This window comes from Vidua macroura, chromosome 15 (assembly GCF_024509145.1).
Source record: "Vidua macroura isolate BioBank_ID:100142 chromosome 15, ASM2450914v1, whole genome shotgun sequence".
NCBI classification, from domain to species: Eukaryota; Metazoa; Chordata; class Aves; order Passeriformes; family Viduidae; genus Vidua; species Vidua macroura.
In genome coordinates, this window is record NC_071585.1 from 4,453,357 (window position 1) to 4,466,157 (window position 12,801).

General features: G+C 41.8%; 1 protein-coding gene across 2 annotated transcripts in view; it reads left to right on the top strand.

The window, feature by feature from the left end:
• Nucleotides 1–557: 557 nt before the first annotated feature.
• Nucleotides 558–12,801, top strand: part of SLIT3 (slit guidance ligand 3) — a 471,188-nt gene continuing 458,944 nt past the window's right edge. For both annotated transcript variants that reach the window (XM_053991145.1, XM_053991146.1), the window contains exon 1: nucleotides 558–744. In XM_053991145.1, the coding sequence (XP_053847120.1) occupies nucleotides 560–744 (185 nt within the window). In that variant the 5' untranslated portion in view covers nucleotides 558–559. The remainder of the gene's footprint in view (nucleotides 745–12,801) is intronic.

Consider the following 12,801-nt stretch of genomic DNA (forward strand, 5'->3'; position numbering starts at 1 on the left):
CCGGCACGGCTCCGGCACGGCTCCGGCACAGCCCCGCACGGCCCCGCACGGCCCGGCTCAGGCACGCATCAGCCCCGACACAGCCCGCGGCGGGGGCGGGCCCGCGGCGGAGGGGTCGCTGCGAAGCCCCGGCCGTCCCCTCCGCGGGTTTACCTGCCCGGCCCAGGTGGGGCGGTGCAGAGCGGAGGAGGCTGTTTTGGAGGTTGCCGCCGCTCCTGATGGATGTTTTGTGTGTGTTTGACTCTGCTCCCGGGTTCTCTTTCATCTGAGGACGCATCTGGCTCGAGCTCTGTTAAACTATCTGCCTTCTGGTACCGTTCGTAGATAACAGAAAGAAACCTGAGCCCGAAAGGCAATTCCCCACCTTCTTCCACCTAACGTGACCTTCTCGGGCGCCTTTGAAGCTTTGCTGGTGCTCCGGCGATGATGGCAGTGGTGGGTTCCCTTGGGCTGTACTAAGAGCCTCTTGTTTTCTTTTCCCTTTTTTCTTAGAGGCATTTCATCTTTAAGGGCCGGCTGCTCGCGCTCACTTTTATACCCACTGAAGCGATCGAGAACCATGTTGTCTGGTGGGAGAAGCGCGCTTCTGTGCCTTGGAACCATCCTGAGCTTTTGGAGCTCCGTGAGTTGGATGCCTGTTGGAGGATGCCCGCATAAGTGTACGTGTATTGCTTCCAACGTGGATTGTCATGGACTGGGACTCAAAACTGTGCCGAGGGATATTCCCAGGAATGCGGAGAGACTGTAAGTAAAAACCGTTAAGGGCTTCTCGAGCACTTGTAGGAACACCTGGGACGAGTTTCCCAACACCTGCCTATCAGTGCAGAGCACTCGGTAACAGGAGTTTCAGCAATCCAACACGGATTAATGTTTTCAGGAGGGAAGGGGAGGAGCTTTTCGGGAGTTCCAGCGCTCCTGCCGCTGTGCCTTTGTACAAACGATCGGTTTCAGAGTTTCACCGTAACTTTTAGCTGCCGCCTGATCGGGTTTTGCAGTGACTTGCTTGAAATGGAGTTCGGAGCTGTACCTGGAGTGCTCCCGGCTGTAATCACTGTCAGTGCAAACACCAATTTAATATGCAATTAGAAACCTGGATGTTTTCACCTGGCGGCTGGTAGCAGTTTCTCCTTACTTTCTCAGCATGGTGATTTCATCACCATGGAAAACCGACTGCTTCCATAAACTAATTCAAATGGAGAAGTCACATTAAACAGCCTCTAATTTCTGTTTTTAACTGCTACGGGGAAGCTGGGTATTCGATTTTTAATCTGCCTCAGGGTTTATGATAGCAACGTAACGCTGTGGGGAGCACGGAGAATAATGAATGTGTTCATAGCAAATCCCCTGCATTGTAAGTTCTCGGGAGTTTTCGAGCTGACTGTTTTTACTTGCTCAGTGAGTTCCTAGGGAGAAAGCTGAAAGCAAAGCTGAGTTTTCTGATAGAGTTCTGGCACTCGCCCGGTGCAGGGGACGGCGTCTCTGACGTGCCTTAATGCATAGCAGATGGCACAGCTCAGAGAATGCCCCGTGCGAGATAGGGACGCGTCCGCGGGGGATGTTAGAGGGACATCTCCAGGGGGGGATGTTAGAGGGACATCTCCAGGGGGGGATGTTAGAGGGACATCTCCAGGGGGGAGTGTTAGAGGGACATCTCCAGGGGGGGATGTTAGAGGGACATCTCCAGGGGGGATGTTAGAGGGACATCTCCGGGGGGGATGTTAGAGGGACATCTCCGGGGGGGATGTTAGAGGGACATCTCCAGGGGGGGATGTTAGAGGGACATCTCCAGGGGGGATGTTAGAGGGACATCTCCGGGGGGATGTTAGAGGGACATCTCCAGGGGGGGATGTTAGAGGGACATCTCCAGGGGGGATGTTAGAGGGACATCTCCGGGGGGATGTTAGAGGGACATCTCCAGGGGGGGATGTTAGAGGGACATCTCCAGGGGGGATGTTAAACAGAGCCCCGCGCGGCGCTCCGGGGTGACCCCAGGAGAGCGCACTCAGCTGTGCCTCTTGTTGGTTGGCCCCTGACTTAAAATGTTTTTGAACTTGTAAGCAAATGCTGTAGATTGTATGGCCTGACTTCCTGTTTTATTTCCTTCTGGGTCATAGACTTGGGGAAACTTCAAATTCTCGGGCAGTTTTTCCTCCGAGGAAGAAAGCTGGATGAGGTTACTAAGCAAACAAAGTTTGTGTGCAAAGAGCACTCCTAAAGGCTAAGTTCTGTCCCAGAATGAAATTTTATAGAATGCTTGGCTGTTTCTGAATGCATTTTATAGTGCTGAGAGCTCTTAGATGATAGCAATATGCAGCTTTCTTACTACACTATTCTACAACCTTTAATGTTTTGTGGCCATATCAGCTCTCCTTTTAACCTCAGCTGCATGAGCAATAGCTTTCAGATGTCAGTGCTATAGAAACCTTAACTTCTGTGCCTGAAACCGTGCACTCTAAAATTGGTGGGTAGCAACCTGGCATTTTAGGGCCAAAAAAAAAAAAAACAACCCAAATCTGAAACAACAAACCCCACAGCAACCCAGTGCCAGGGGAGCATGCCAAGTATGTGTGATAACATGGGTGGTTTGTGTGCTTCACTGGTGAGGCGTGTGAATGGTTTAAAGAGTTAAAGGCTAGAATTAAACTTTTAAATTGCAGATTAAAATGATTCACAAGCACAAGGTTAGTTGGCCACCTGAGAACCATTTCATAAATGGTAATTTGTTGTAGCTGGAGTTTTAGGAGGGCTGAATTAATGTTGTTACTGGGTTTCATTTGCGAGAAAGAACATCACAGAGATGTGAACTTTCCTTGATGCTGCAGGAAGCTGAGCCAGAAGAAGTAGGCTCTTAGCCTTGGCAGGTTAAGTGTTAAAAAAGAATGAAGGAGAGCATAATCACTGTCTTGGTCTTGTTCTTTTTGGTGTTATTTACAGATTTAAATTTTAGATTAACGGCTTTCAAAAGAACAATAGTAGCGATTTCACAATATTCAGTTTGAACATTTAACCTCAGAGATACCACCACTGATACATGTGAAATGTAGCTGTGTTGGATGGTTTGTTTGGGGTTTTTTTACATATATAAATAGTGTATTGTTGGATCATCCAGTGGCTGAAACCTTGTGGAAATAGGATACAGAAGGTCATGTGGTAACACTTTAATCCATATTTTAAATACTGTTTTCACTTTTCATTTCTGTCAGTCCATTTTGAGCCTTTCGCTGTTTTTGTAGTGTTCACCAACATATCCATTACAACTGTTTTAAAGCTTGTATCAGTTCCTTCAAGTGTAGATTTCTACTAATTGCACCAACTTGGGCTTTCTGATGTAAGCAGTAGAGAGAAAGAGACTCCATTCCTCTTGAGTCGAAATTCTGCTCATAGGTGAAACATCAGTCAGCCACAGGATATATCAGAGGATCTCATTTTGCCCTGTGCTCCACAGCAACCTGTAACTATTTATGACATAACAGTGGGTTGATGTGTAATCTCCTTACTAGTATGTTTAGCATGTAAATAAGACCAAATTGATCGTATCTGAAATCACAAAAATATTTTTAATCTCGGAGAAATGTTTATATGTTGGAAAATAATTTTAACAAGTTTCTTGATGGCCACACACGTAGTGGCTTTTAAACTGTTATTCTCTGGAAAAGTATTTATTTCTCTCTGCATTCTCCTGAGCTAAAAATTCCACATACCTGTTCAAGTCGGAAACTTTTTGCTTTAATTAGTGAAAGATCTAATGGCACCACTTAAAATATTTTGCCACCAACTCTTTTAGAGTTATGTTTGGACAAATGTTACAGATTGTTTGGGCTAATGGAGCCAAGTTAAATATTATTCAAATTTGTGTTAATATGAAACCCAGGAAAACTGAAAATATAGCATTAAGGAAACAATGGGAACTATCTTTAGGGGGAAAAGAATTTCTTATTGAGAAGTTCTATTAAATGAACTAGCTTTGATTACTGATTCTTCATGAGAAATGAATGCATGCTTGATTTCTTTTTTTTCCCGAACACTTTGAAGGTCTGTAGGTTTGTACCTGTGATTTCTACCTTGAAGGGAATCCACAGATTATCCTGTGATCACAGAGTTATAAAACAATCCCATACTTCTATTTTTAATTTTTACACAGACTGATCTTTAATAGTGACTTTGCAAATATAGCAAGTCGCGTTAGGTTTGTGTTGCAGTTTTTCCCTTGTTATTATGTTCTATGATAGTCTTCTAATTGTGTGGTTGAGATGAAAGCTTTGGCTCACCTCTCATGAAGAGCTAAAAAGAGGTGAAAGCTGTCCTGCTGCACAATGAAATTACTCAGTCTGGAGAAAATAGGTAGTGAAGCAAATCCTTGTCACTTCCAGGGGCGACTTCCAATTGTGCTTGTTCTGGAGAAGGAATGCTCAGGATAGTCATCATAATCCATATTTACAACATTTCCTCATATTGCAGAATGTGATGCTCCACAGGGGTCCTTGAGCAGGATGGCAGAGCTGCCCTTGTGGTTGTTGTTAGTATTTACTGATCCCTTCCACACTTGTGTGCAACTTAGCACCTTACCAAAAAGAGAAGTTGATAGATTTTTTTTTGTGTTTTGGAGAAAAACTGGTAATTTATTAGATAACTTCTGGAGTGGGCACAGCGATTCTTATATTTTAGCTGGGCAACCGATTTTGACCTAATAAAGGAAGAAAATTTAGGGATATGTAAACACATCCATGAGAATCCCAAATATTTAACAAATATTTTATCTTTCTGAAATGTTCCTTAGGATTGCTCCGTCAAGCTCCCATAATCAGACTTTCCTTAGCTGTGCTTCAGTTCTTGGATGTGATTCTTTATATAATTTCCTTCAGTGGAAATGTTTTCTATATATGTAGAATATCCTACATGTGGCTCTTTATAACACTTAATAATGCTGATAGCCACATTTAGTTGGAGATGATGCATAAATCAAAGTCACCTGCCTGACAGTTGAGTTCTTCAGCTCTGAAAGGAACCAGTGACACTGAGAAGCTGCTCAGAAGTCTTCTGGGTCAGTGTCTGCCTCCTGTTTGAATGTGAAGCATGAGCCTTTGTGATTTTCCTCCCATTCATGCCTGGTTATCTCCCTGTCTCTTAGCAGCACATTACATATGTATAAAAGCTTTGGAGAATTTAACCATGTTTGAGTTCTTGATGAGTTTGTTTGGTGTCTTAGGCTCTTGTTAATTGATAGCTCTCCTGTGTTAGTCATTGCTTTGTTTTGCCTTTCATTTGAAGGATTCTTTACCTTGCTAAATTGATAAAGCTTGCAGGACCAATCTGTTCTGTGCTTTGAGCAGCTAAATTGAGTGTGTCCACATTTAGGTGCAATTTAGAAGCTTAGTCATCTGCTTACTCCTGAGTTTTCATGTGGTCTGGGGTTTCTGTCACACAAATATATTATTATGGTGGTTTTGGCCTAGGTGCATGGAGCTGCAGTGAAGTTGCACTGGCTTGTAATAAGTCTTCAACTTCCTCAATTCTCCAAATTAAATCTAAGCTCCTGCCTTGAATGCTTCCATATTTCTGCAGAAGGTGATGTTAAACACATGCAAATATAATTATGTGACTCTTACACTGACATTCTGCTTTTCTAGAGTTCTTCCCACTAGGGATTACCACTCATTTGTTTGTAGTAATTGTCTCCAAAACCTTGCATGAAGCATTTCTCAGATATTTTTTTCCCTAGGTCATGTGTCAGCAAGTGGATGTACATGGCTTTGGCTTGGAAAGCTTGCTCTTGGAGGGACTTATCCTGGGCAAACTCAGCTGAGTTCTCTGATTTTATGGGGAAAATTCCCTTTCCTAATGTAACTCTGACTAGTAGTGCTTGAGTGGATGTTGGCACAAACCTGGGTAGGGTCAGTCTGGTGCTATTAAATTTGTGATGTGGTTTTGAAGTGATGGAAGCAGGAAGGAGGATGGAATTAGCTGTTGTAAATTGGTAGCTGCAGAAGCAAATAGTGGCCATTGTCATGTTGCCTGTATTTATTTGCACAAATTTGGATTAGATTTTGAGATGAAAGAGACCAGGCTACTTCCTGCAGAACTTTTTAATGAGCTTCTTTGAGACTATTTACTTTTATTCATATTCTTACTTTTGCAGCTGAGTATTGATTCATGCAAAGGAATTAGGCCAAAGGAAAATTGCCCCTCTAAAGAGCAGCTGCTGTCTTTTGGGAAGTCCTAAAATGAGTATTGTTTTTATATCCCTGGAATTTGTCCACTCTATGGGTTTGGGGAAGCATGTAGCTAATAATAAAGGTATAACTTACCTGTAGGGATGTGAGGCTAATAAAAAAATTAAATCCTGATACTCTTTTATTGGCACTTTAGTTGTATAAAACTCCTTGTGTTTTGCACTGTCATTTGACCTTTATAGTGAGAACTACCTGTCACCTTTTGGAATGTCACTGCCAGGGTACAAACATTTCCAGTCGTGTTTAAAACAAAAGTAGCTTGTCCTCTGTGGACATTGGCTTCTGATACTTATTGTCTGTGTTTTAAAGAGTATTTAGGCTATTCTTCAATTTCCACAGAACAGAGAAAAATGATTTTTTCACAGAAATCTCACAAGGTGTTTGGGGGTAATGGTAATAGGGGAAAAGGACTTGGATCTAATAAGGATATTCAGTGAGTAATTTCACTGACTGCATGTAAAGAAGTGAGTTTATTTACTGCAGAGACCTGTCAGAAGGCTTAAATCAGGATGTATTCCCTCCCAGGAATTAACAGCCCAAATTACTTGGAGCTTAATTTTCCCAAAACCCTTGATAAAGTTTTTTGTTGCTTGATTTCCCACAGTGTGGATGACCTGTAGGAATCCACTCACACATTTGTGGTCCCACAGCCCTTTGAAGGGGCTTCTCTTTTCCTGTTGGGCTTATTTTCCATCCTGCAGAACAAAACAGTGATGCTTGTCCTCCTCAGGGAGGAGGAGACACAGCAAGCTTCTAACTTCAGCTGAGGAAGGAAGGTAAGTTTGGGGAGCAAAGCCAAAGTGAACCTCAAAGGGCAAAGCTTTTTCAAGAAGAATGATGTTGGCAACACGATGGAGAATGGCTGAGTGCAGGGGACGTGGGGCAGAGGTTCCTTCAGGGGATTGTCAGTCTGTCTGTCCTGGTGTAGATGGAGCAGTGGTGTTCAGAAAATGTTATAACAGAGGTCAGTTTTATTCCCTGTCCTCTTGTGAGGTCTGAGGGACAGGCTGGTGGAAGTGTGCCTCCTGTCCTTTGTGGCTTCTCTGTATTTGTTTTCTGCCTCTGTTGAGGTCGGGATTGAAGGCACTTGAGACAGTGTTTCATGTCTGGACTCAGGTGTTTATTATTTGTTATCAGTGAAACAGCTTCACAGCCATGAGTTCTGCAGTCTTTCATTAGCAAGGCACAAAATGGTTAAGTATCTCTTGTTACAAGGTCTTTTAAGACTAAACTATCCAATTAAGAAAGAACACCTAGATTATTTTCCCTTTTAACCCAATAACTGATTCCTCAAAGTCCACAATGTAGGCCTTTCTGTCCAATCACAAAACATCACCCAAACCCATGAAGAAGAAGGAAGAAGGTGAATAAAAACCTGTCTCCACTCTAAAACCTCCATCCTTTTTTAATATTTATTACTATATTCTAAAACCCTAAACTCTAAGTTTTCCACTCTGTGACATTACACACTTCTAACCAACTACACACTCATAATCCCAGTGCTATTAATCAATTTTTAGTCTTCTCCACAGCCTCAGGTCAAAGGCAGTGTTCTCTTTTGGGTCTGTGCCTTTCAGCACAGAAAGTTTAAAATTCTCAGCATCCAGGATTCCAACAGTCCTTGGCTCCTTTCTGCTGCTGAGGTCACAGGAAGCTTCCAGAAGTTCTCATTGATTTAGCATAGCACAATGTGGATTTTGATCTAGGACTGCTGTGGTGACTCCCATCCCTCTTATGCTCACCAACAGTTTGCCAGTGTAAAGCAATATGAATCTTACTTTTTTGTTTGTTGTGTAAGTTGTATTCAGGATAAGAAAAGGCTGGGTTCCAGTCATATTTGGGTAGCAATATGGCCCAGGCTCTGTTGTCAGTATTTTTCAAGTCTTTTCTCCAGAGATCTGTAATGCTTTATTTCCAAGTCTGCTTTCAGTATTTTCTAGACACACATATCTTCATTTAAGATCTTGAATGGATCTTGTCAATGGCAAGAACTGCTTCTTCCCCATTAGCAAATGGCCTTGTAAGGAACTGACAGTTTGTCTAATGGTATTGAATACATCAAAGATAAGGGAGCAGGTCTGTGCTCTGTACTCAGTAAATGTGAGATTGAGTTGAAGGCCATCTCCACAGAAAAGGGAATTTAAGAGGCAGATTCTTACCTCTGCCAGTTATTTTCAGCCTTTTTTTTCCCCCTCTGCAACTGAATCTGGTCTGTCAGTTGTCTCTGTCAGAATAAATTTTTGTATTTTGCTTTTACACCATCTGTTTGATGGCTGCAATATATGATTTTAATCTTATGATTGATAGATTTCTGGAGCTTTTAATTAGATTTTTACCTTTCTATTTGTGATCTACTTCTTTTTCTAAGACCCTAATTTTGTCTCAGGTAGAAATGAGACTGTAGCCTTTGCTTCAAATCTGCTTTGCTGTCACTGGTGAAGGGAGCATTTACAGTAAACATGGTTTACTGTATGGTTTACTGAGTATGGTTAAAATGAGGCAGAAAACTCAGTTTTAAAGCTGGTCTTGTCTTGACGTTCCATTGATCAGTCTTCAAAATCTATCTGAAATTTTCTTCTAAATTGATTATCAAGTTGATATTACCCAGCAGTTCATTTTACCTGTTTTCCTCAACAGCTGCAGTACTGCTGCAGAAATGATTCTTAACTTTCTGGTAAAGGGACTCCTCAGGAGAGTCCTGTGTTTTTCCTGCCTGTAGGATGCTGTGCCTGCCTTTATTCCTGCTTCAGCTGCCTGGAGAGGGGTCAGCCTGGTGGAATTAGTGCCAGGGTACTGATGAGAACTCTTAAATGCTTTTGGAGTGCAGGATTTTGGGACACATTGTCCCTGTTGGTGCCTCACTGGCTGCCCCGTGCCCCACAGTCAGTGTGGTTTGGAGCAGCAGTGTTGTATTTGGGAATTAATTGGAATTAAATTAATGTTGTATTTAGGAATTCATTGCCCCTCTTCTGTGCTGTGGGGACACAGGGGTGACGTTGTGCTGTGTCTGCATCCCAGCAGTCACCCACAGGACACAGGAGCTGCCTGAGTTTTTCAGGATGTTTTCTCTGCACCTTTGCTTCTACAGAGACACAAATTGGTGATTCTGTTTCAGCCAGGGCTCCATGAAAGGGGAGGGCAGACTGCTCTGGAGGTCAATGATTTGGAGTTCAGTAACCCATTTTTAACAGCCTGTCAATGTCCTTGTAGAAAGTGTGGGCAGGATGGTGCTGAACTCCATTTCAGATAGATTTATTCTTATTTTCCCTTCCATTCTGATGCTGTTTCTTGAGAGGAACAGTCCTTGTTAAAACAAACAAACAACAGTTTGTTTTACAAAACTTATAATTGACTGTAATTTTAATTATATCAGTTAAAAACACAGAGTGCAAGTTAGGCTGTGTTGGATTGAGGACAGTTCCTCCCATACTCACCTGTTCTGTTTCATCTGCTTGTCTTCATCCCTTTGCTCTTTTTTCTTTGCAGAAAATCCCTTGGGAAATCTTTACACAGTGCTCAATATGAAGAAATCTTGAGCTATTGTGAGGGTGCTTCTAGGCATGATAACAGAAATGGTAATAAATTTCATATTAGTGGAGCTGAGGTTCTGATCTCCAAAATCACTGCACAATCAAATGTAGCTTTTAATGTCTGTCTCCAAACTTTATTTCAAGAGCTGGATTCTGTCAGGGTTGGCTATTTCACTGTGGGGAGAGAGAGGAACAGAATAGAGGGCAAGAGCGTGGAAATCAACTTTCTTGTGAAATGTGTCAAAAGAGAAGTATTTAACTATTAGGAAGATAACATTTTGATAGCAGAAGCAAGGTGCATGCTAGATAGAGGACTATTCCTGAGTCCTTGGGCTTTTTTTTCCATTGGTCTTTTTCCTTTTCTCCTGTGGCAGGTAAGAATGTGATAATTAACTGGTGCAGAATACAAATGTTAGTAGACTGTGAGCTATTACTGGTGTACCAAATAAATAATCCTGAACCTTTCAAATGATATCATGAGCCGTGAGCCTTCATCACTTTCTCAGGTCAGAGCAAAACCAAGTATTTTAAGGCAGTTTAGCAAAACTGTCCTACTGAATTGTCATCTCTGACATTTTCTCTGGGTGTGCACTGGGCAATATTGAGCACTTCTTCAAATATTTTAGCAGCTTTTTGAGTTGAAGTAGTACTTGGTTGTCTGTCTGCCTAAGAGGGTTTTGGGTGTTAGCATTAAATGCAGTGTCATGTTACAAGATACCAACCTAATGCAAAAAATTGACTATACTTGGAAGAGCTTTTTCCACAATTTGTCCCAAAATAAAAAATATTCAAATTCTTGACTTCAGTTTTCCTTTGAAGATTACAAAAGGCTTGTCCAAAAATGGAAGGCTCTTCCTTAGAATTTTGTATTGTGTTCCTTGGGATGTGCTCTCTTATCCAAGGTGAATGAACAAATAAATCCTGCATCGTTACACATTCCCTATGTAAGAATATAATTTAACTTTACATTAATGATTTTTCTGCTCTCCCAATAAGGAGACAGCAAACAGCAGTTTGCCCATTCTCTCTGGTTTAGGATAGAGTGTGTAGCATAAAAAGTTCACAGAACAGATGTGATCACAGGACATCCAGCCCATTAAAGTAATCCTGCATATGTATGTACTGCTTGTCCACAGCTATGGGGACAGCAATGTTTAATTAAAGCAGTTGTGTTGTTTAAATATGACTCTGAGAAATTTCAGCAAGGAGAAGATGAGTCCAGAAAGCAGTTTGTGTCTTGTGCCTTCCTGTTTGTCCTGAAGCACGTTTTGCCTGGACTTTACTGGGAACTTACGGATTTTCTCCAATTTTGTCTTTTGTCTGTGTGATGGTTTTGTTTAGACTGGGGAAGAATTATATTAGGAACTTTTTTTTTTTTTTTTTTTCAAATGCTGATTTTGGCAAAACCTGGATGAAACATCTTTCTTTGGGGAGGGCAGCAGTGGTTACAGCATCACTGAACAATGTGGGAGCCTCTGGGTCACAAGCCTGTGTGAAATTGTTGTAGAGTGGTGAGAAGAGGCCCTGGCAGTCTCATCCTCTTGAAGTGGTAGAGCTGGTTAGAGGTGGGGTTTGGAGAATACAGCTGGGCACAAAAGAGAGCTCACTGTGAGGCAATGGTACAGGGAAGCAATTGTGCATTTCTGAAATGCCTAGATAAATGCAGCAGGGAGGTTAGCTGGAGACCAGAAAAAAGAGGTGAAAAAAAAATGATGGAAGGGAAATTCTTGAGCAAAGAGAACTTGTTTTCCAGAAGTGGAAATAGATACTGAGAAATAAGGCCCTGAGGGAAAGGCTGGTTCTTCAGAGAGATGAAAACACACATCTGGATATAAGTTTCTCAGATAAGAATGTGAAAGTGTAGGAAACAGCCCAATGATCCTTTGGAGCTTTGAGTTTTAATAGATAACATGTGAAAAGGCAGCAGAAGATAAGGAGCAATCAGAAATGTTTTATGGATTTTGGGGGGGGTTGTTTGGCTTTGGTTTTATATTCATTTTTTCCCATTTTGGATAGTTTTTTAGCTAATTGCTTATGAAGTTTTTTAGAAGATGAAAATGGATTGTTCCCAGTTAATCCCAGTTAATATTAATTTCATTTTATAGAATAGATAATTTCCAAGCTGGTTCTTCCACTGCCCTCATGTATGCAGCAGGGTTAGTACAAACTGGTTTTATAAGCATGAAGAGTTTCAGTAACTTGAAACATCAGATTTCTGTGCAAAGGCTTTAGGAAAACTTGAGTTTTGTGTTCATTTAGCAAACACTGTGAAATCAATTCAGTTTTACTGCAGCAAGTAAAAATCCAAAAGTGGGGTGAGGATGGGGGACAAGGAAGGTGGGAGTCTACTCAAGAGTGAAGAAAGTTGCTTGTAAATTGGTTGCAACATCTGGTTGCTAACATCAAGTCAATACAACCCTTCCTTCAAAATTCATTTTACATATTAAAACTGTCCTACGCATTTTATTGCAACATTTTGGCGTCCTCTGCTCCTCAGTGGCCTCTGTAGACATGTTACACTCAGTGTGGTGGTGCTAGGAATGAATAGAGTTGGTGAAACTGGATGCTTTTTACATTAAAAAACCAAAGCCCTGAACAGCAACAAAAAGAAAAACCCCAAACATAAACAGAGATCTCTCTTACCTTTCCAGGAAAAGATCTGGGAAGGGTTTCTAGTCTGTGCATGTCTGAAAGTGAGCAGGGTGATGAAATCAAGGCTTGATTTTCATGCCAGGCTTCACTAAAATAATTTGTTTGTAGAATGTCTTTCCAAGTTATCAAGAATTTACAGCAGTGAGGAGCAGGTGTGAAATATTGCAAGTCTGAAATATCAGGTTGTCTGCATTAGTGAAGAGCACCCGAACACTGTGATCTATTCAGTCACACACCACACTTAAGTGAAGTGCAAAATCAAAGCAATGTGCGTTTTGCTGAAGTTTGCAGCAATGCTTTTTGCCCGGATGAGTCCTGAAGTGTCAAACACTGAAGCACAGGCACATCTCTGTTGATATCCTGATGACATTGCCCATGTGGAAGCCGAG